Source organism: Artemia franciscana, chromosome 20 (genome assembly GCF_032884065.1).
Source record: "Artemia franciscana chromosome 20, ASM3288406v1, whole genome shotgun sequence".
Classification (NCBI taxonomy): Eukaryota; Metazoa; Arthropoda; class Branchiopoda; order Anostraca; family Artemiidae; genus Artemia; species Artemia franciscana.
In genome coordinates, this window is record NC_088882.1 from 34,850,312 (window position 1) to 34,874,087 (window position 23,776).

Below are 23,776 nucleotides of genomic sequence, written 5' to 3' on the forward strand. Positions count from 1 at the left end.
TATTTTATCTTTTATTTTTATCGTTATTTATTTTATCTTTTTTACTTTTTTTCATTTCATTTTTTTTATTCTGTATGTCCAAGAAACCTCTGAATTCTCTTGCGGTGGGCCAAAACACGTGCCAATTAGATGAATAGACTTGAAGAAGACGGATCGTATTTTACAAGAGAATAAAAGGCGAAGTGAACTGGCTTCTAGTCCAGGCTCAGGCCAACGACAGAAGAGGATAATGAGGATAGATGCACAGTCACCGGTAACTAAGCCAGAACTGTTTTAATTAGAGGTAGAGGGGCAATTAAAAAACATAATAATTTAAGGAAATTATACGAGCGCTTCTCAGCAAGCTTGAAATACCCATTATAATGCTCCGCTGTCGACAGTCTAGGACAAATTATTCAACCACCTACCAAGGAGATAAAAAAAATTGACCCATCGACCCATCTCTGGTCTATTATACCCAAAAATCACAATTCTCAAAGATTTTCCTTTGTTTGTTTCAATAGTTAAATTTTTAGGGCAGTACCGCGTTATCGTCGGTGTTGCCATGTCTTGAAAATGAATAAGCAAAACCGTTTAGATAAATTTTGATGTTTTACGCCCGTGAAAATCCGTGGATTAAGATTCTGATGATTCCCAGAGACAACAAAAACTTTTTAAGTGGTTTGGCGCAATTTGTTTCTGAGTTATTTTTTACTCCTATTTTTCTTTTTTTAATTTTGCATCCACTCAGGGTCACATCCAGGATTTTTGTTCAAGGGGGGATTTTTCAGAGCGGGAAAGGTCTAAGAAAATCTTTTAAGAACTCATCTAAAATCTTTTTATAAACACTTTTGTTCAGGGGCATAATTTGCTATGGGTTAGGGGGACTGCCCCTTTCAGACCTTAGTTTGCCCCCAGCTGAAATTTAGTTTCCTCCGAAATCTTGTCAAAACTAAGATAAACCTCCATAATTCAAGCTTCAACAGAAACAGATAAGTTTTTAAAGTACATGTTTACCTTGATAGTACCATACTACACCTTTATAGTACTAAATAGTACCTTTATGATACTAAATGGCTTATTTTTCAGTTTTCACTGTCATTGCACCCACCTTGGATACGGCCTTGCACCCACTACAACCGAAAAGCGTACAGTTGCACATGGATATCTCTTGCATGAAAATTGAATTCCCAATTTTTCAATATTTAACACCCACCCAGGGCGTGTTTAGGTTTCCACTTTACTAATTTTAACAAACTGATTTGACTTTCATCGTCCCCGGTAAATTTTATTATCTTCAAACAAATTTGATTGATATTACAACTAGTATTTCACCTATGTAGGTACTTGTAGGTAAAGAGTTGAAAGGAATCTGAATGTTCGTTTGTATCCGTCGTTGACAGTTCAAATTTGTTTGGGTTTTGTGCATATCGCGGATATTGGCGAATAACTCACTTTATTGTTTGTTGGGTATTTGATTTTAATTCTTTTAATTTCTGGTCTTTTATTGAATTTTATTTAATTTTTTTGCGGTTTTCTTTCATTGGTTGTGTTTTACTTTCCGCGCTTGTTTTTTTGGTTTTGGTTTTTTCCTTGATCATATTATTTTGTTCGCGCTGAAGAAGAGAGGCGGTTGTTCTCCCGAAATATTCGCTTTCTGTGTTTTCTTCAGTATTTTCATTTGGCCTTTAAAAACTCCATTTTTGATAGTTTTCTTTCTTTATGTCGTGTTATGACAGGGAAGAGAATGATTTTCCTCTTATAGGATCCTTTAAGGTTTATGTTCCCTATTCCGTTGCTGGTATACAGGTTCCCTACAGTCCAACGGTTTTAACATTTGAATGTAATACAGTACTTTTTTTTACCATTCGATAGCTAAAATTCAGCTTTATTCGTCTACCAAATTACATTTTTGAAATTCGCCTTTTCAATTTATTAATGTAAAAAATACGTAAAAATTGTATGAAAATTGTTGAAAAAGGAAAAAATCTTATTGTTTGAGGAGTTGTAGATTATTCGTTAATAAAAGGTTTATACAGTGTCACTGGTCGGACTCAGTGAGTAAATATATCTGAAACCAATAATTTTAATGTCATAACGTCATTTAATGTCATAATATCATAACAACATTTAGTGTCATAATGTCATTTAATGTCATAATGTCATTTTGTAGTGTTGGTGCAGGTTACAGCTGTCGGCTTGTCAGGGAACATGAACCTTAAGCGATTTTTTTGTTTTTAATCAACTAAAGAGAACACAAGGTTAATGGGTGCCATAGGATTAAGTATATAGCCAAAAGGCGTTTATATCGGACGTAGGTACTACGTTAGAAAACAAAAAAATCGGCAAATGCCATTGGAAATAATTAGAAACTTTAGGAACGATTGCAAAAAACTCGAATTGTCAGGGAAAAAGTCACGGTCTGAAGAGCCCCCCCCCTCCCGTAACTGCTGTACATACCCTGTAACATTTTGAAAATGTACCTTTATTGTAAAGTAGATGAAAAATCCTTTTTACCACGCTGCACAGTTTATGGAGCTGTACAGTTTTCACGACGCTTGGCACACACCACCGGGTGTATGTGATTCTTTCGAGTGGTTACCCCCTCGTACCTATTATAGCCACACTCTCAGAGGATTAAGACAGACTTGCATATGAACTCCGTTGTAGCTGATCTAATCATCAAGATAATTATTTCAAGCCTAAGTTGTAACTCATCTTATGCTTATCTAGAAGATATTATCATTTACTTTGCGAAGAGCTTTATGTAAGGAATAATTAACAAAATAGGTGAATTTGGTTATCTTGAAACACTGCCTGTATACAAGGAGACAAAATAGGGTATATGGTACTTACCAAGCTACGCATAAGACATACGTAACCAATCGTGGCTGCAAACTGCATATTTAGTCTGCTTACCCAATTTTAATGAAAGATAAATTGTGTGCACTCGTTATAACGAGATATATTCGCTTGCTTTATTTATATTCATTGTTGTTACGTTTTTACACGTCAAACAAATATTTAGGGGGGGGGGCTATGACCGTCCAAAACCAACTGACTGATCTGATCCTAGCCAACCGGGGAAACTTTTATGGTACTCACTCTATACCGTCCTGTCATAATTTTCAGGTTTCGCAAGAACCAAATTATATAGAATAAATTTTGCTTATGTAGGCTAGCAGTAACCCTTAGAACGCTTTTTTTCTTTTTGATTTGACCTACAAAGCATTATTTTATCTCGACTAGTGACTGGCGTATGGACAAAACTCAATTTATACACTTAATGCCATTTCTCTCCATGACATGTCATTATTTTTGACAAATATCGTTTATGATACGCTTGAGGGAATCGATTTTTCATCTGGAGTCGTTGCATTTGCATATCGAAAGACTGGCTTTTCCCCCAAAATTCGAACACACTAAATGAAATGTAAAGCCTGTTCTCTACTGATTGGGTAAGACCATGGTTGATAACAGTCATTCTAGCCCTGCGTTCAATGCATATGGCTAAGGGATCGCTTGTCTGGGTCAACCCGATAGTTAACTCCGGATCCCTATTGCGGGGGATTGAGCAATATGCCCAGATATCTCTTCTAAGTGTTTCAGTAATGAGGACTGAGGCGCTCAATTCTAAGCGTAATCCGGCTTAGGCTCAAGATCACTCATTTTCTTATGCTCCTGATAAGGTAGATAATTTAAAATAAAAAAAAGCGCTGCTATTTTTATTACTACTACAGAAAAAAGTGTATCAAAAATATATTTTCTAAGTAGTTTCTTGGTTATCATAACAAGTTGTTAAATATGAAAAAAGGAACACAGTAGGAAAAGTAGCCCATTGGCTCCTAGAAGACCTATAGTCCTAGAAGACTTTCGTATCACCCCACACTTTGAAACCTCTATTCACCTTTTTTTCTATCTCTGTCTAGCCCTTCCCGCTCAGGGGCTGAACCCACGTGCATCTATGGTGGTTAATGGCAACCCTGGCTTGTCCCTGAAAAGACTTTCGAATAAAGAAACTATAACAAACTTAATTCATTTCATATCCGAGGAGAGTGCCCAGTGTCGGATCCAATATCGGATATAAATTTTACGGATACAGTATCGCAAAATTTACCGAAAAATAGAGACCGAATTCTGTATACAGTATATTTTGCGCCTTGTTTCATTCTGAAAATTAAGCTTGACTCCGGAATCTGACGGCATTTTTTTTTTTTTTTTTGCAAAATCTGGCCTTAATTCTTTTGTTTATCTCTATCGAGGTAGGCTAAATACAAAACGACTACCAAAAAACATAAGGAACTTCCGTTCCACGCCACACTCTTAAACCTCTTTTCACCCTTTTTTCTATCTCTGTCTAGCTCTTCCCGCTAAAGGAATGAACCCATGTGCATCAATGGTGGTAAATGGCAAACCCTGGCTAGACCCTGATAAGATGAAGAATAATAAAGAAGTTATAAAAAACTTACTTCATTTCATATCCAAGAACAGCGCCCAGCGTCGGATCACGGCGCTTTTTCTTTTTCTTCGCTTGTCCAAGAATTTCTGCTTCATCCGCAAAATCAAGTAAAACTTGAAAAGAATCCCTCCGCCTAAAATATTCCTCATTTTCTGGCTTCACTAATTTTGTTCTTATCTGAGCATTCAGCGATTTTCGAATTGCCGCCACATCAGGCAACGGATTTGGCAACTGATTTGTCTCATCATGATGTTCATCCGCATCATTATTCTTTTGCACAGATTTTCCCAACTCCATTCTCTCACTCGAATTATTCACAATTTGCCCACTTTGTATTTTTTGCAAATAGCGACGCTGGAAGGATTTGTGCTGAACTCGACCATGCATTGGCACAAATCGCCCACTGCCATGCGAGGTGGCACGGCTCATTTGAATATCGAGAACTAACACTGCGGCAAACATAACTAAACATATAAAAATAGCTAAGCTGATTCTTTCTTTCCATTTCATTTTGAGGGTATTTGAGGCACTGGTTGAATAAATTCGTTAATTTTCGACCATCTTGACTGTTCGCTTTCTCGCAACATACTGAAGAAGATTTCAATTTTTACCTGGTATTTTATCTGCATGAGAGAGGAATACACACGATGTCATGCTCCGATTGGCACCGCGCAGTGAGTTGTTCTCATCAGTCACAAACTAAAATTAAGACACGCTAATTATGAAGCAATTAAGACAATCTGAAAAAAAAACATCAACCATTTGGTTACTTGAACAACACGACAGTCGCAGTGCGTAACAAGGAAAGGAAATAAGGACTTTCACGAATCGATACAAAATTGAGGGGTCACCCACTTTCCACAGCAAGCACCCACTTTCCAGAGAAATCATGTCTTTGAGGACGACAACCCCCCCCCTCCGATCTTAGGGCAAGGGTTATAAGTTATGCCCTGGAGCATATAAGGTTTTTATAGAAAGGGCGGTCGTATAGACTTTGGAGAGGGTTTATTGGATTGGTTATCAAAATTTCTAGTGCTCTTTTTAAGATTCAAAGTGATCAGAGAGCGCATACCCCTCCCCCACAATCTCGTATTTTCCCGAAATGCATCTGATAGCAATTTTAATATGGCCACTTGTTGTCGTATAAACTTCAAAAAAGACTCATTCGATTGGAAACTGAAAGGGATGGTGCCATTTTTAATAGTCAAAAAGTGATTGGAGGGCACCCATCAATTCGAAAAACACTTATAATCAATATTCTGTCATTTTGTTCAGCGTAGTTGAACGATCCGGAAATTATATCTTTGAGGATGACAACTCCCCCCCCCCCTCACAAGTCTCAGCCTAGGGTTGTAAGTTATGCACTTATGACATATAAGGTTTTTATGGAGAGAGTAGTCGTATAAACTCCGGAGGGGGCTCATTGGATTGGAGAGCAGATGTTCTAGAACTATTTTAAGAGTCGAAGTGATCGGGGCAACCATCCCCTCCCCACGTCGTATTTTCCGTAAATGCATCCGATAGAAATTTTGAGATAGCCATTTGTTCAAAAATAGTCAAAAGATCCTATAAGGCCTTAGGGGTTGACAGACTCCCGCAGAGTCTAGGGGTAAGGTTTGCAAGTTATGCCCCAGGGGCATTTAATGTTTTCACGGAAGGGGTGGTCACGTGAACTTTAGAAGAACATAATTTGTGCTTTACTGAAAACAAAATACGTTTTAAATGTTTCCATATTTTTACTTTCGTATCCAAAAAGTTTTCAAAACTTTGAGGTTTAAATATCAGTATATGTCGATTAAACTGACAGTCTATGGCCATTTCTTTTTTCTCTTTTTTCAGAAAGGCAAAAATTACGTTCTGGTCTTGAGAAAGTATGGGGGTTATCAGCCCTACTCATGTTATTTTTTGCTCGTTTTGTATTTGAGTCGGCTATTTATGGTGATTTCTGTTTGTTTTGAGTTTCATTTGCTTATTGATAGTGATTTGCGGTAGTTTTACGCTTGGAAGATTATTTGACTCTATTTTTGCCCATTTTTTGTTTAATGGACCTCTTTACTATTCTTTGTAAAACTTTGTTTTTGAATTTTTTTTTTTTTTTTAATTATAGCTACTTATCTGAAATGCATAAAAAGCTGAAAGTGAGCTTTTGATCTTATATTGTTGTTTTTCTTACTTATGTTTCTTAATTATGTTTTTCTTAAAATGCTTTTGTATTGTTGAAAAATAATACTTTCGTTTTTTATACTTTGTTTTTCATGACGGTTAGAGAAAATCACTGTTTATAGAGACAGCTTCTCTTTAAGTAACATCAAAAAATAAATATACAACAACAAGTAAAAAATTGCACAAGGAACTAAAATCTGTCTTAAAGCCTTGACGGGTTTTTAGACGAAGTACTAAATAGGTTCGAACCTTTATTGTTTTAAAACTTATTTGAAATATGGTAGCCGTTTTTTTTATATTCTTTATTTCATTTATTTGTCCATATAAAGGGGGTGTAATCTCAAAAATTATTAAATTATTTATGGTTAAGTTCAGTGGCATACTTTCGTCAAGATCCTTGGGGGGGGGGAGGGAGGAAGTTGCAGCAGATTTTTCCAAGTAAAGTGAAAGAAAAACATGAAAAGTTAAAAATAAGCCATATAGTACCATAAAGACTAATGTAAAGACAAAAAAAACTTATTTTTTCTGGGGGATACTTTAATTCCGCAGGCCTACCTTAGTTTTGACAAGATTTTAAAAAAATACATAATTTCAGCTAGGGGGGACTGGGTCTGATCGAAGCAGTTACCCCCCCCCCCCCCCGCGTTCCATGGCAAATTACGCTCCTAGTTAAGTTACATTATATTAAGGGTAAAATTCATTTTTAAACGGGCCCTTTCACACTTGAATTATTTAAAATCTAGAAAAAATAAAAAAATAGTTTAAAATCACCACATTCATCATAAATAAAACAATTCAAAATTAAATATCTAAAATGTAACCTAGATGCCCCTGATCAAAGGTGAAGGACTGAATAATGTAACATAGAATTCTATGCAGGACTCAAGTCTACTTGGCACTTCCTACATCACGGACAAAATTTATTCCGTAAGACTACATAACGCACTGTTATATCCACAGGAGGGATTAGAGGAGGGGGCAATTGCCCCAGGCACATAAATTTCATGGGCGAAAAATTTGAAATAAATAATCTTAAAAGTTATATCCTTTTGAAAATTCGTTTTTATTAAAATACAGCAGAGGGTGCAGTCAGCAAATAAAATAATTAATAGATTTATTAATTAATTAATAAAATAAAAACAAATTAAAATAACTAATAATAAAAATTAAATTAAAATAATAATAGTAAAAATAAATAATAATTATTAAACTGAAAATGATTTTTGTTAATAAATGAAAATTTTATTAAAATTGGGCCAGAAAATTTTTGGAAGACAGGAGGAGGGGGCCAATCAATATTTTGACCCGAGCGCAAGAGATGCCAGAACCACCACTGGTTAAGTCTTAAGGTAAGCTAGTGTGAAAAACTTTACGGCGTAGTTTAAAAGCACTATTACCCATTCATTTTACGATCTTACAAGTCTATTCATTCAAAGAAGTTTTAATGAGAACAGGTGATAGGTATTACTTACTGTGGCTTTCCTGGCCGATGAAGCATGTAATTTATGCCTCGTGAAGCACGATTTGTAGTTGAAATAGAAAACCACTAAGATTACCTTGAACTTGGCAAGGTGCCAAGGTCCCTTGGAGGTGCCAAGGGAACGTGCAGAGTCAATCCCAAATTCTTGATCGGGGGAGGGGCAAACGCGGAGGAAAACACAATTTACAGGGACTGAAATATGATCTTTTATAATTGATAAGAGTGTGCAACACCGGGCCAATCACCTGAGGTCATACAAGGGGTAGCTGAAGGCAACATTTCTCTAGAGCAATTTACAATCAAATGCTAGTTGGTTCCCGATTACCATAAAAGTGGATGAATTTTCTGATTAACAGAATAATGAAATACCTAAGAAATAGAGATACCTTTAGAATGAGAATTTGACCCTGAATCAAGTACAAAATTCATTTGTGTAAGAAATGAGCTTTACTCCCATCCCCCTAATATGCAAATATATGGCCTGAATTGTATATATAAACTAAATTCTCCGTGATTCATTCTTTCGTTCAAATTAATTTAACAGTCTATCAAAGTAATGAAAAATTAGTCATATGTATATTCCGGATAAATGTTAGTGCATTAGAAGAGGGGGGGATGTTAAGTCTATTTCCGATGGAAACCGATGTTACATTTGGATTCAGGATGAAATTTTGATTGTATAGATATGTATATTTCTTAACTATCTCAATATTCCGTAAATCGAAAAATTTACCCAAGAGAGTAGTCTACCGTATAGACTGGTTCGTCTCATGGCCTGAAATCGAGTTGAAACTTTAAAGAATTTTTTTCTTGGAAAAAAGGTAGTTGATTTTTTTTTTCAATGCAGGGTTGGGTTAATACAGGTGGTTAGCAGTCACTCGAAAAGAGCACCTAATTTCAAAATTTTGCGATTCATTGCACCTTCTCCCAACATCCTACGATTGTCCTACTAAACAATGAGCTCGTATGAAAAACATGGAAGAGACATAAGAGTTTACTATGCACGCGTCAATAAGTAGACTATGATGAAATCGTTCAAAGGGGGGTTAATCAAAGAATGACAAGGGCAATTCCATTTACAGAGCAATGAGAGGGTTCAGCTTCAGTAGCTACCATCAGAATAAATAAGCCCAATTTTACTTTTACTTTTATTACAATAATTAATTAAATATTTTATTATGATACATTTTATAATAGTACATTTTTATAATAAAATATTATTAGTACTATACAATATATTATGTATTATAATATATTTTATCATAATATATTTTAAAAATAAAATATTATTGTTGTTATACAATACATTATATATTATTATACATTTTATTATAATAAATTATTATAATAAAATATTATTATTATTATAAAATACACTATATATTATAATACATTTTACTCTTCATATTGTTCGAGCTGATAAGATTCAAGTTTTACTCTGCTCAGCTAAAGGCTCGTGGCAAATTCATGCTGAATCAAGCTCATAGCAATAAATAAGCCCAATTTTACTTTTACTTTTATTACAATAATTAATTAAATATTTTATTATGATACATTTTATAATAGTACATTTTTATAATAAAATATTATTATTACTGTACAATATATTATGTATTATAATACATTTTATCATAATATATTTTAAAAATAAAATATTATTGTTGTTATACAATACATTATATATTATTATACATTTTATTATAATAAATTATTATAATAAAATATTATTATTATTATAAAATACACTATATATTATAATACATTTTACTCTTCATATTGTTCGAGCTGACAAGATTCAAGTTTTACTCTGCTCAGCTAAAGGCTCGTGGCAAATTCATGCTGAATCAAGCTCATAGCAAGACTCATCCTGCCTCAGCCGACACGGACAACCCCAAGATTTTTTTTTTTTTTTTTTTAAGCTAAAAAGAACACAAGACAAACCCTGTGAAACAAAGGGATGTCATTTATTAATTATTTTTTAAGTCATTATAACCCACATTTTTGTTTTCATAATAGTAACAGTAAAGTGCCAAAAATATAAAAAGTTAGTTGAAATTGTGTCAAAAAACTCATTAAGTGTCTTTTGCAACGGTGGCACCTGCAGTAAAAACATCTGGATAAGCCAATTTACTTCCACCTGTCAGAATTAATAATTAATATAATTCTTCAAATTCTATATTTCTTTAAATATAGTTGTTCTTTTTTCTGATGCTATTCACTTGCCCTGGCAGGTCAACAGAACTTCAAGCCGTTAGACAATAAAGGTTTAGAGAGCACCATATCACATTAGCAGATGCTTTTTTTTGGGAGGAGGAGGGCGGAGGGGGCAATTGCCCCAGGTGCAGAAATTTTAGGGCGAAAAATTTCAAATAAATAATCTAACGGTTATATTTTTTTTCTTAATAAAACAAAACACAGGATGCAATTAATAAATGACAATAATTAATAAATTATTCACTTATTATTGATATAAAATGAAAAGCAAAAAAGTAAATAATAATAGTCAATATAATTAATAAAAATTAAATAGTTTAAATAATAAATTATCCATTCATAAATACACCGAAAATAATATTTTATTAAATGATTTTTTTTAATTTGGCCTGGAAATTCTGTGGGAGACCGGGTACGTGGAGGGGCCAATCAATATTTTGTCCCGGGCGCAAGAGGAGCCAGAACCACGACTGCACATTTGACAAGCTTACATCACTAAAACACGTAGAGAGAATAACAAGTGAAGTACGCGGCGTACAGGAGGGGGTCCATTTCCATTTCCGAAGCACGTGGAGTACAGGAGGGGGGAACCACGACTGCACATTTGACAAGCTTACATCATTAAAACACGTAGAGAGAATAACAAGTGAAGTACGCGGCGTACAGGAGGGGGAGGGTTCCAATTTAATGTTATTTCGAAAACGTCCCCACCCTCTCCCACGATATTGAGGGAGAAACACCTAGGCACAGGTGCTATAGTACTTCGAAGTTCAAAAAAATTTAGCATGTTACCGGGGAGTCAATTCAAGAAAATGTAAGTGGGGCATATTTAATTCTCAGATTATAGCGAGGGGCGAATTTTGCTGTTTTTTCTTTCCTCAATGAAAATGCCAAGAGAGGGTATTTTTTTTTAAATAAAAACACCTTCCAGAATATTTTGGGAATCTAGGCAGCACAAAGAGCCTTCTAATATAATTGACCGAAACAGGCACAAGTTTTCAAATTAAGAGGATTAGCATGAAAGGGGAAAAGAAAATGGATAGACACCCAAAATAAGGCTAACCAGAGATTAGAATAAATTGCATGGTGGCTGGCGTTCACCCCCACGGACCCATGGTGTACCACAGAATATACCCCACCACTGAAAATACTCCACCCCCAAGAAAAATATCCCAGTGGAAAATACAGCCAAGAAAATCCCCCCCTAAAAAATATCACCCCACGCGGCTGATTGGTCTCCAATCCCTTTGGATTTTAAAAAAAGGACTAGAACTCTCAATTTATGATCTAATGAACACACTCCGAAGTTTCTGCAACCATGAGCTGGACGTGTGGATAAGGAAGGGGCATTCCCCTTCTTGATTTGGGGTTTAATGTTAATCTTTACTTTCATAATAACAGCGTAGACCAGAAATATTCCCAGAAATCATAAGGGAGTAGATATCAATTTCACATTTTTGTTGAGTTGTTTACAGTTTCTTCTGTACGACCCCCCACCCCAATAAAAAGGATTATATAGCAATTTCTACCTCACCCTCCACTTGTCTCTCCTTTAGTATTAATTCTGAGTTTATGTGATGGCTCAATGAAAGCTAGGATGTTTTGACATTAAAATGCACCCTTTGAGGTGTCTCCCTCCCTCCATAACTACAAAACAATCATAGATCCCCATTGTAGAAGTTTAAGTGCCTTCTTAAGTTTTGTAATTTGTCCATCAAACAGTTCATGGCAACAAACTGTAAGAAAGAAGTGACATGGCTCAATAGTGACTTAAACTAAAAAACAGAATTTTGATATTAAAAGATATACCAAAAAATTGGCTTATTTTGCTGATTCTACACATGCAAGATTTATTAGCTTTAGAGTTACCCATAAAAGTTACGAGCCTGATGAAATTTGCCTAATTTTCGAGAAAGGGATAAAACGCCCCTTAAAAGTCAGGGAATCTTAATGAAAATCACACGATCAAATTCAACGTATCCGAGAACCCTCTAATAGGAGTTTCAAGCCCCCGTCTGCAAAAATGAGGAATTTTATATTGTTTGCCAGAAAAAGATCAAGGATGTGTGTTTATTTGTTGATCTCTTTTTCCCACGGGTGTTTATATTGAACCAATAATCCTAGAATATCACTGAAAAAAATCAAACAATCGTCGAGGTCAAAAGCTATGGAGTCTTAATAGAAAAAAAGTTATATTTTTTTTTCTATGAAAAAGACTATGTCAATAAAAAACGTACAGAAATTAACTTAAAACACTTTTTCCATAAGTTTGTCAAAGAAGAGTACAGAGCCATTAAGCCAAAAATGAGGAGGAATAAATTCAAATAATTTTTTAAGCGTAAAACTGCCACAATTCACCGTCAATAAAAAACTAAACCCAAAACGAAGAAAAATTACAGCGAACAGCCGAGTCAAACTCAAAACGAGCGAAAACTAGCATGAGTAGGACTGACAACCCCTACACCTCCTCAAAACCAAAATATATTTCCACTTTAGTGAAAACAAAATATATTTTAAATGTTTTCACTTTTTGACTTTAATAAATGAAGAAGTATTGAGATAAATATCATAATATCATATCATAGTATCAAGTATTAAGTATCAATATCATAATAACAACATCAAGTATCATATCATAGTATCAAGTATCAAGTGTTAAATATCATAGTATTAAGAATAAATATCAGAATATGTACATTAAACTGACAATCCACGGTTATTTGTTTTTTTTTTTTTTTTTTTTTAATTGAAGTGCAAATAATATTCTGGCCTTGAGAAGACATAGGGGTTGTCAGCCCTGCTACTTTTAACTTTTGCTGGTTTTGAGTTAGACAAGGTTATCTATTGTAATTTCCGTTAGTTTTAGGTTTCATTTATTTATTAATTGTGAGTTGTTGTAGTTTTACACTTGGAAAATCACAAAAGCTAGCTCGTAGAATTTGATAACGTTAACGTCCTTAAAAACTTAAACAATAAGATTGTTTAAATTTTTAAAATTGTTAAAATTGCAGAAGTTCATTTGGAGGTCTTTTCAACAAAAATTTAGGATACTTATTCTTAGGGTAAGTTCTTAAGATACTTGTGGTGAGTAAATTCCTCTTTTTTACTTTCTTAAGTACTTCTCAACGAAACTAAAAAAAAAAACAAAACTCAAATAAATTTTTCAAATTTGAGAAACCCTATTTTTCACAGGTGGGAATTTACCGGGGGGGGGGGATTTTCCACAGGGGGGATAATTTTTAATATACTTATGGTGTGTCAATTCTTCTTTTTCAATTTCCTTAGTACTTCTCAACAACAACAAAACACAACTTAAACAAAACTGTCAAATTTGGAAAACCCTATTTTCCTCGAGGGGAGGGGGTATTTTCCAGGGGTGGTAGTTTCCAAAGGGTAGGATATTTTCCGCAGGGGGAATATTTTCTGGGAGGGTTTTTCCGAAAGGGAGGGGGTTAACGCCAAGAACCAAATTGCATAGTGCTTCCATTTCTTGTAGAAAAGCAAAATAAGGTTAAAACAGGGTGAAATACAGGAGTTTTAAAAAGTTTGTTTAACTTAACACTGCTTTTTGCCAGGTTCCTTAACGCTGCTACCAGGGTCGTATCCAGGATTTTGGTTTGGGAGGGGGTATTTTTTCGGGGGGGGGGTACACACAAAATATTAAAAACATCAGAAATTTTTTCATATGCATTTTTGTTACGTTTTTACGGGTCGGAAAAACATTTCAGGAGGGAGGGATCAAACCCCCCAGCCCCTGAATAATTCATTGCTTCCCAAATAATTTTGTTAGGAGGGAGCGGTCGTAGAAACTTCGAAAGGGGGCTCGTAGTATAGCATATGAAGGTGCTAGAGTTCTTTTTGAGAGTCGGAAGATATTGGAGGGCGCAAAGCCACCTTTCCCTTTGGCAACTCCCCAACATCTTAACCTACTGACACGTTCGATCAAAAATATCACAATGACTGTTCTGATATAAAATTCGTCCAAAGAGGCCCTTTTTAGTCAAAAATCCCAAAATTATGCGACTCCCCACTCCCCACGGTAACACGACTCCCCACGGACGGTAGGGCAAGGACGGTAAAAATACGAGTTTTCACTGCTTATATTCAGGTTTTACAAAGGAAACGGGGAAATTCAAAAGGGCTAAAGATATGATTTGAAAATTACAGAGAATGTCGAGAGGGGTGACGGAAAAAATCGGAACAAGTTATACACATCTATAGGTCTTAAAACCTCTTAGAGCCTTAAACAAGTTTTGAGAAATACCTTATGGTGAGAAAAAGTTGTTATGTATGGCTGATTCAGGAATGGTAAATATTAGTACGATTAATCTCAATAGTAAAAAAACATACTGGAACTTCAGAAAAGGGCCAGAAACACTTCAAAATTGGCATCCAATCAAAATGAAAAGTAAACCATTGACATTGCTACGATCAAAAACTCCTAAATAGAGAATTACAGCCCCCCCCCCCATTTTGAACAACAAGGGAAGTCACTTTTTGCAAGGAAAGCAGATATTCGTCTCTCTTTTCTTAGCCCCTAGTGGGGCAATAGAACATCATAGAGAGCTGTTTAAGGGTCTATTTGAACGCCAATTTTTTCTACGTACTTTTTATTGATTAATTAATAATAATATCAACAATAATAATTAATTAATAATAATAATTAATTAATAATAAATTAAATAATAATTAATTAATTAATAATATCCCCATCATAATGTGTCATATGGTGCACACAGATGGCATTTTAGGTGCCATTTCTGGAATACAGAAACTGGAAAGCTGGAACAGGGTAACGTCATCATCTCAATGGTGGAAAAAATCTAAAACCTGAAGTTTCATATTCCGCTTGTATATTCCCCCTCCCATTTTTGCTAATAAATTGCGTAAATCGTCTGCTGATTAATAGAACTACCAGGCAACAGGTCTTGATCATATCAACGCAGTTTTTGTGGACTTGCATTTGAAAAGGGCATTTAGGGGTCGTGTGTTGAAAGAACCTTTAGTCCTCTTATAGAGTTATTTATTAAGAGTTATTTGAAAAAAAAGGTAGAGAACAAACAAGAATACTTGCGAAGTAATTATCCAGTGGTTAGGACCCTACCAGGTGGTCGTCGTAACTCAGATTCGAATCCTCGTTGTTGCAACTTTTCTTAGAAGTAGGTATTGACTTTCTAGATCTTGACTAGCAGCAAAGAAAAAAGGGGGATGTTTCATAGCTTCCCATGCAAAAACGTGGAATTTCCTTGTTGTTCAAGGCGGGGGAATGTAATTATCCTACATTGGATTTTCGACCCTGGTGATTCCAATTTTAATTTTTTATAATTAGTCCTTGTAACATGTTTATGTCCCTAAACAAAAATAAAGAAAACAGTTCAAAATCCTTTGCAGCATGGCGGGAGAAAAATTGCAATAGTAGGCCTAATAGCACGAATTTCCCTAAATTATATCAGCTACATATCTTCAACTTTTTAATGTCGTTCAGTTTTCTAAAATATGTATAGCCTATATGTCATATAGAAAAATAATTCAATTTTTTGTTTTATCTATAACTCGTCAAAGATAACAATACTCCTTATCTGAAAAATTAGGATATTTTTAAAGGCTAAGTTTAAGAGAGATACGAAGTAAAACCAGTATTTAACATACTCAAATATACTGCAAAATTGTTCCAAATAAAATGGCTCGTGATATTTCTTTTATATTTGTAGAATTAGAAAAGCTAGTGTTTTATTGAAAATTATAATTAAAAAAAACAAGTGCTTTTTGACTGAAAGTAAGGAGCGGCATTAAAACTTAAAACAAACAGAAATTACTCCGTATATGAAAGGAGCTGTTCCCTCCTTAACGCCCAGCTCTTTACGCTAAATTTTGACTCTTTTTCTGACTCTAATTTTCTGACTCTACTTTTTAAAACAATAAAAGACTTTAGCGTAAAGAGCGGGGCCTTGATGAGGGAACATATGAGGGGCTTTGCCCCTCGTTAATACATCGCTCTTTAAACTAAGCTTCAATTTTGTCCCAATTCTTTAAGAATGACCCCTGAACCACAAAGGCCGTAGAATAAATGGTTGTAATTATTAAAAATACTTTAGCTTAAAGAGCGAGGTATTTAGAAGGAGATAGCCCCTCATATGCGTAATAATTTCTGTTCGTTTTAAGTTTCAATGCTGCTCCTTATTTTTAGTTGACAAAACTTTTTCATATTTATTTTTTCATTGTTTTTTGTTTTAAATAATGCTCAAGAATCCTGCGCCCCCTTCCCCACGACATGGAAATTCTCTTCCCCATGACAAATTCCTCTATAGAAAGATTCTCCTACGTACCCCTCCCCTCATCCCCCCCCCCCCCCCCCCAACCAAAAAACTACCCCTGAAAACGTCTGTACATTTCCCAATAACCATTACTATATGTAAACAATGGTGAAAGTCTATAACTTGGAGCTCCTCCCCCGGGGACTATGAGGGAGTAGGTCTTCCCAAAAGACATAGTTATTAGATTTTTTGACTGTGCTGAAGAAAATGACAATCTCAAAATTTTTATCCAGTTGAATTTGGAAAAAATGAGCGTGGGAGGGGGCCTAGATGCCCTTCAATTTTCCGGTCCCTTAAAAAGGCACCAGAACTTTTGGGGAAAAAACATTGAATTTTTAAATTTAACCGAGGCTAGTGACTGGTCTTTTCATTCCGATAATGCCCCCGCGCACATAACCTTACGAGTAAAGAAGTATAGTACAGTCAAAAGCAAACGACAATTATCTCCTTTTTTCTTTGATTTTATGATGTTGAGCAGAATTGTTATTATTCGCAACAGAGGAGTAAAAACAAAAAGTCCAACTTGAATTTGCAAGGAATGCTTAATGCTAATCATAGAGCTAATTATAGTTATACTAATTATACAGCTCACCCTGTAAGTTGCAATTACCAGGCTCCTTATTTTTCAATCAAAGAAGGTGAACATGAAGGTTTTACAGAATAACCATCCACAAGCTCATTACCTGAAATTTCTCTAACTCACATTAAATAAAATGGTTAAAATGAGTTCGTAACTTCTTTTTACCTACATATAGTAGCCTACACCACACTTCGTTTCCTTTTTTAATACAGTTAGCCTGCTAAACCTAACTATGGCTTTTAGGCCATGATTATATGCTTATTTACGGCTTTTAGTATAAACATTATGGATGGAAATACCAACCTCAACTGAGGCGCTGGCCCGAAAAGCCCATTGCCTCCACACAAAAACCGAAATAGTGTTGGGGATGCGGAACAATGTTTAGTTTAAAAGAACTTATTATCTATTTATTTATTAGAATATTATTTATTTATATATAGTAATTAATGTATATATAGTAATTAAGCGTTATTATATTATATTTATATATAGAATATTTATTTATTAGAATTTATATATTAGAATAATGTTTAAAAGAATAATTATTCTCCTCCTTTGTATTCTCCAGCTGTCAAATATCAAATATCGAGTCAATATCAGTATCGAGTCAATATCAAACATCGAGTCAATATCAAGTATCTCAAACCGGTATTAATATTAATTTATTAAAATAAAGCTGGAAAGGTATGGTTGCTATAGTTAGATAACAGCACCTATGTTAACCATCAGACATTTTTATGGGAATTGATTTCCAATGGCTTGCATTTATGGAAAGGGCCATGTTCGTTGCATTGCAGAAAGCAACCTGTGCAGTATACAGAGGCCCCAACGCGCGTTTGCAGTTGTGATAAACATGGTGATCCCATGACTGACCAACATTTGAAATCTTAAAATGGCTATAACAAACAAGGAGGAAGAATGTGTTGCAAATTCAAATTGAAGTTCAAAAGAATTTAGGGGCTTAATTACAAACAAAGAAATTGGGATTAGAAATGGGAAATAGCTACAAAGTTTTCTGAGGCTTATCACTCCTAGTGGTTTACTGAAAAGACAGTGGAATTGTATGTCCATTTTGTTGGCAAGCTTGCCAATCAAAGCAGATAACACCACAAGGAACTCCCAAAGTTTTTAAATTATTCAAATGAGCTGATTTTTAGTATTTTTCAAGCAGGTATGCTAGAGTACTTTTAGGGACTCCTCTTTTCTGAACTGTAAAAATACAATTCTGCTCCATTTAGTTGAACAAAAAACTAAATTTACACATTCTGATGACTTAAAATTCATTATGAATATCTTCATTGTCAGCATAAAACATGAAAAATTCAATATTTTTTCTAAAATCAATGGGAAATTAGGTATCTTCTCTAGAATTCTGTCATTTACACACATCTCTTATCCAGGCTCTACAAGTTACACCAAGACAACCCAATAATTTCTAAACAGTTTTGGCCAAACCAACAGATAAAATTTACAAAGGACAAGACCCTTATATAAACCCCTTATATATACCCTTATATATTTATAAATAATAAATTTAAAAAGGGTGGCCCTTTAAGTTACTGTATCACCTTATAAAACTACAATTACCAAATTACCAAAAACTGTATCAAAATACAAATACCAAATTACCAAACACTGTATGAAACTACTATTACCAAACCACCAACAACTAAATTACTAAATGCTACATCAAACTACAATTACTAAACTACCAAGTAAAGAATTACCAAACACTGTATGAAACTACAATCACCAAACTGCCGACTACCAAATCACCAAGCTCTCTATGAAACTGCAATTACCAAACTACCATCTAACAAATTACCAAACTCTTTATGAAACTGCAATTACCAAACTACCAGCTACCAAATTACCAAACACTATATCACACTACAATTACCATTATTGGTATGGAAAGGATTAAAATGGCAAAGTTTTACAGAAACCTATAGGTTTTTATTTATTAACCACATGAAAAAAAGATCAGTTTAGGAAACTACATCATTTACTTCTGAGGGTGAGCTGAAAAGAGGACCAACAAAAATTAGTCAACCAATTAAATAAAACTTAAACAAAAGACTACATCACATCTCTTCATCACAATAAGACAACTTCAAAAAAATAAAAAGAATACTTTTCTCAGGGCCAGGTGCATAAGCTAACCAATTTTACCTATGCTTTCTGCCTTTCAATCTATTTACTAAAACAGCATGCATATTTCTCATACAATTAAATTGATTTCATTTTTGAAAATGATTATTATAATTTGGCTTAGGTAAATATTTGTCAATATCCATCTAAAAGCCCAATTTTTATTCCAAGCAATTAAGTAAGATATATAAAATATTTATTTAAAAAAAAAACTTAATCACAAGTCCACAAAGGGCCGAATTCGGACTTCAGAGTTGACAAATCTTATGGTTACAAAAATTTTTGCAACTAAAAGTTGCAAAAATGCAAAAACAACAACGGAAAAGAAAACTGATAATGAATCATCATTTATGAGTCAATAATTAAAGTCTAATTAATCAATTAAAAAGTTAAAAAGCTGAAAACTGGTCAAACTAAACTTAAACAAATACAAGTCAGAAAAAGAATTAATAAGGAGATTAAAAAAGGGGGAAATTAATTTAAGGAGTTCAATTTGTCTGTAAAAAAAAGCCTAAAGAGCATGTAAAACAAATAGAAGTGACATAAGAAACTTAAAAAGAAAAATTTAAAACCATGACAAAAAAAATCTAAGTTTCTTCAGGTTTAGTTTCTTTAAGGTTCAGACAAGACCAAATCAAGTAAAATGATTGAATAAAAAAAATTGAATCAGAAAACTAAAAAACTAAAAAACTAAAAAATTAAGAAATTTATAGAAGTGAAATCGATTAATTTAACAAAACAAAACTGTAAAAGACTATTGACAAATGAACATGCTGAATAGACTAAATGCTCATTTAAAAATTGTTTCAATTTTGGATGTAATAAGAGACTGAATTTACTGGGCACATGTATAAATTGATCAACAGAAATTTTGATACAACAAAATTGATCAATTGAATCAACAGGTATCAAATAGTCTCAACAGAAGTATAAACAAAACCAAAAGTCCATAATTTGCCTGTTAAAAACTTAACAAAACTGGAGACCTACTATAAATTTCTACAATAATATCTATATAAAATATAGAAATATCTAGACAAAAATAATAGGTCTTAAATAGAAAATGAAAGAAAATATAGTAGGTCTTAAATAGGAAATAAAAGAAAATATAGCAGGTCTTAAATAGAAAATACAAGAAAATATAGTAGGTCTTAAATAGAAAATAAAAGATAATATAGTAGGTCTTTCAAGAATGATCAGAGCAAGAACAAGAAGAAGAAGGAGTCCCAAAAGGGCGGTGTTAACCACTAGCCCATAGTAGGTCTAAAAAAGACTTACTATATTTTCTTTTATTTTCTATTTAAGACCTACTATATTTATCAGTGGCATATTGTTGGTTGACAGATCTTATCATCCTCTCCCTATTAGAATAGCACACACGAGCATTTACCCACAGGACATTTACCCACAGGACATTTAGTAACATCCTAACATTGACTTACAAGTTCCAAAAGAATTTGGGTTGACAAAAGTATTTCATGTACCCCCCCTCCTGTATGTAATGGCCCTGACCCTACCTAAACAAAATATTGCATAAATCACTATATAGAATTAGTAATTTATGTTGCAGTGCCAGAAATTCTTCAAAAGTGATGTCAGTTTTGCTGTAACCTCATTTTCTAGGGGATTAATTAAGTATGTGTGGAGTGGTGCTGTTGAACAGATACTTCTGTCATAATTATTTTCAAAACTAAAGCCTCCTTCTTTCACCTCAAACAGAGGTGTCAATTAGTAGAACAGGGCAGAGGGCATTCCCCTCCCCACCTAGGTTTTTTATAATTTCCTCAAATTTATTTTCAACATAGCATTTTACTATTAAGACTATGATCATTCATCAGCTATTATCATTCCTGAATCAGCTACAAATGGCAACAATTTTCACTTGCCAATTTCTTTAGAAAAACAACTTTTGGTTACTATGGGCTGTTTACAGCCCTTTTAGACCTTCATGGGTTCAAAATGCAATTTACCCCAAAAGTAATAATTGAATTATGAAAGAGCATAAAAATGGGGTAAAATTCTAGTTAATTGACTTTTTGCTATCTCGGAAAGGGGTGAGGTTAGAAAATGAAACTTTCAGGGATGGGTCTACTGGCTAAAGTATGTCCCAGGAAGGAATTTATAGTACCCACCTCTGCTCCTTCTCCCTCTAGAGGGCCCTGAAATTTGCCTACATGACAGGTCTATACCTATTCAAATTTTGACAATTCAACATTTTACCTTAATTTTCAGTTACTAGTTGCTTTTTCTCTGCCTTTAGTTCTGAAAATGCAATTCCTGTTATTTGAGTAGAATTTTGAGCCATTAATTTCTTTTTCAAAATTTAGGAAATGTATTTGCATATCTTTAACACCTTATAAAATGCAATTGAGCAAATTTATGAAGCTTAAAATTTTTTTATTGAAGCATAAGATCTGTGTTGCAAGGTTTTACTTTTATAACACACATATTTTTAAAGGTCAGGGCCCTCTAGAGGGAGAAGGAGTGGAGGTAGTTGCTTCAAAATACCTTCCCAGGACATACTTTAGTCTGTAGATTCATCCCTGAAAATTTCATTTTCCTAACATAAACCCTTTCTGATATAGCAAGAAGTCAATTAACTAGAATTTTACCAAAAAAGGCATCAAGCAATGTATACACTTTCAGCCTAGCTAAACTATGTTATTGACTACAAATTTACCCAACTGAGTGCCATATACCATGTGGCAACATATCTTTACTGAAAAATCTAAAATCATTCCTATTGTTACACCTAAGACCACATTACAATAATTTAGCATTCATTCCCCCTGCTGCATAAACATAGGCCAAATCTCCCAAATTAAATCTCTATACATTTTTTGGTTTCTTGATTTTGTTTGTTACTAAATCTATTTAAAGAAAAAAGTGGCTCAAATGTAAATATGTGAAAAATGCATTATTTGAACTATATATTTGCAAATTAAGCAGGGTGGGGTAAAGTGCAATTAGAAACAATAGCCTACAATAAGTTGTTTCCATATTTTTATAGTATTTCAAGCTGAAGGGGACCAATTCTACATTAATACCTTAAAATACACATAAGTAGCTTTTGAATTTATTCCGAAGCCGATATCATCTTCAAAATATATCCTAATTATGCTGATATATCCTTTTTGTTAAACTTTAAACTGTGTGCAGCCAATTCCGAATTCAAATATTACTGCAGAAAACACCATCTATAATAATAAATTTCTTGTCCCGACAAGTGAAAATGAAAGGCAGTTGACCTGACTTGCCTACAGTCAATTGAACCCTGAACATGAGGAGCTCCAAGAGTAAAAAGATTTCTTCTTTGTAATTGAAGCAGTTTTCAGCGGAACTGATTCTTGTAATTCTTGGCGTTTTGTAAGCAACTGTAATTATTCAACTGCATTCAAAGCGTTTATTTACTCATATTGCAGTTAATTATTTGCTTTTTATGCTTCAGAGCACTGGCAGATCGACGGAGGCCTCGGCCTCCCCACCCCTCGATCTTTTCTGACACCCTATTATTGAACTGAATTGAATTTATTTATAACCCGTTAAAATACACATGAAAAACGGAGTATAATGTGAATAAAAGAAAAGAGGAAAAAGAAAATGACCTAACAAAATAAACAACACTTCACCTAACTTAAGAACAATTAAAACACACAAAAGCAAAACATTCGTTGAATCAAAGTAGCGCTCCATGGATGCCGACCAATTCTACTATTATAAGCTTCTATGCTTTTTCTGATAGAAGCATTCAATAAAAAACACGTTTTTATTGTTTTAAAATGTAGAGTTGCGAGAAAGCATCAAACTTTAGCTCAAGGAGCGGGGTGTCGAGGAGGAAAAGCCCCTTTCATATACGGAGTAATTTTTGTTCGTTTTAAGTTTTAATGTCGCTCCTTACTTTCATTTCAAAAAACTTGTTTTTTTATTTAATTTCTGAAAGTTTTTGAATTAATGCATGTCTGATTTTGGCTCTCCGTACATTAATTATTAAAATGAAATTTGCATATTAATTCTATTTTTGGCTAAATGGCTTTCTCTTAGTCTTGATCAGACGATTTAGAGAAATAAAGGGTGGGGAAGGAGGCCTAGTTGCCCTCCAATTTTTCGGTTACTTAAAAAGGCAATTAGATCTTTAATTTTTTAACGAACGTTTTTATAAGTAAAAAATATACGTAACTTAAGAATTAACTTACGTAACAAACTTTTATATTCTATTATTTTTGATTATATATATGAGGGAGTTGGTCCCCTCGTTAATACCTCGCTCTTCACACTAAATCTTGTTTTGTCCCAATTCTTTAAGAATGACCCCTGAATCAGAAAGGCCGTAGAATAAATAGTTGAAATTACTTAAAATTTTTTTAGCATAACGAGTGAAGTATTTATCTCCTCCTAAATACCTCGCTCTTTATGCTAAAGCATTTTTAGAACCCATC

At 34.0% G+C, this 23,776-nt stretch overlaps 1 protein-coding gene across 1 annotated transcript in view; it reads right to left on the reverse strand.

Moving 5' to 3' along the window:
* Window positions 1-22,510, reverse strand: part of LOC136040179 (extracellular serine/threonine protein CG31145-like) — a 205,437-nt gene extending 182,927 nt beyond the window's left edge. Inside the window, exons 1-2 of the mRNA XM_065724326.1 lie at window positions 22,388-22,510; window positions 4,449-5,137 (exon numbers count right to left, since the gene is read on the reverse strand). Of these exons, the coding sequence (XP_065580398.1) occupies window positions 4,449-4,948 (500 nt within the window). The 5' untranslated portion in view covers window positions 4,949-5,137; window positions 22,388-22,510. The remainder of the gene's footprint in view (window positions 1-4,448; window positions 5,138-22,387) is intronic.
* Window positions 22,511-23,776: the final 1,266 nt, after the last annotated feature.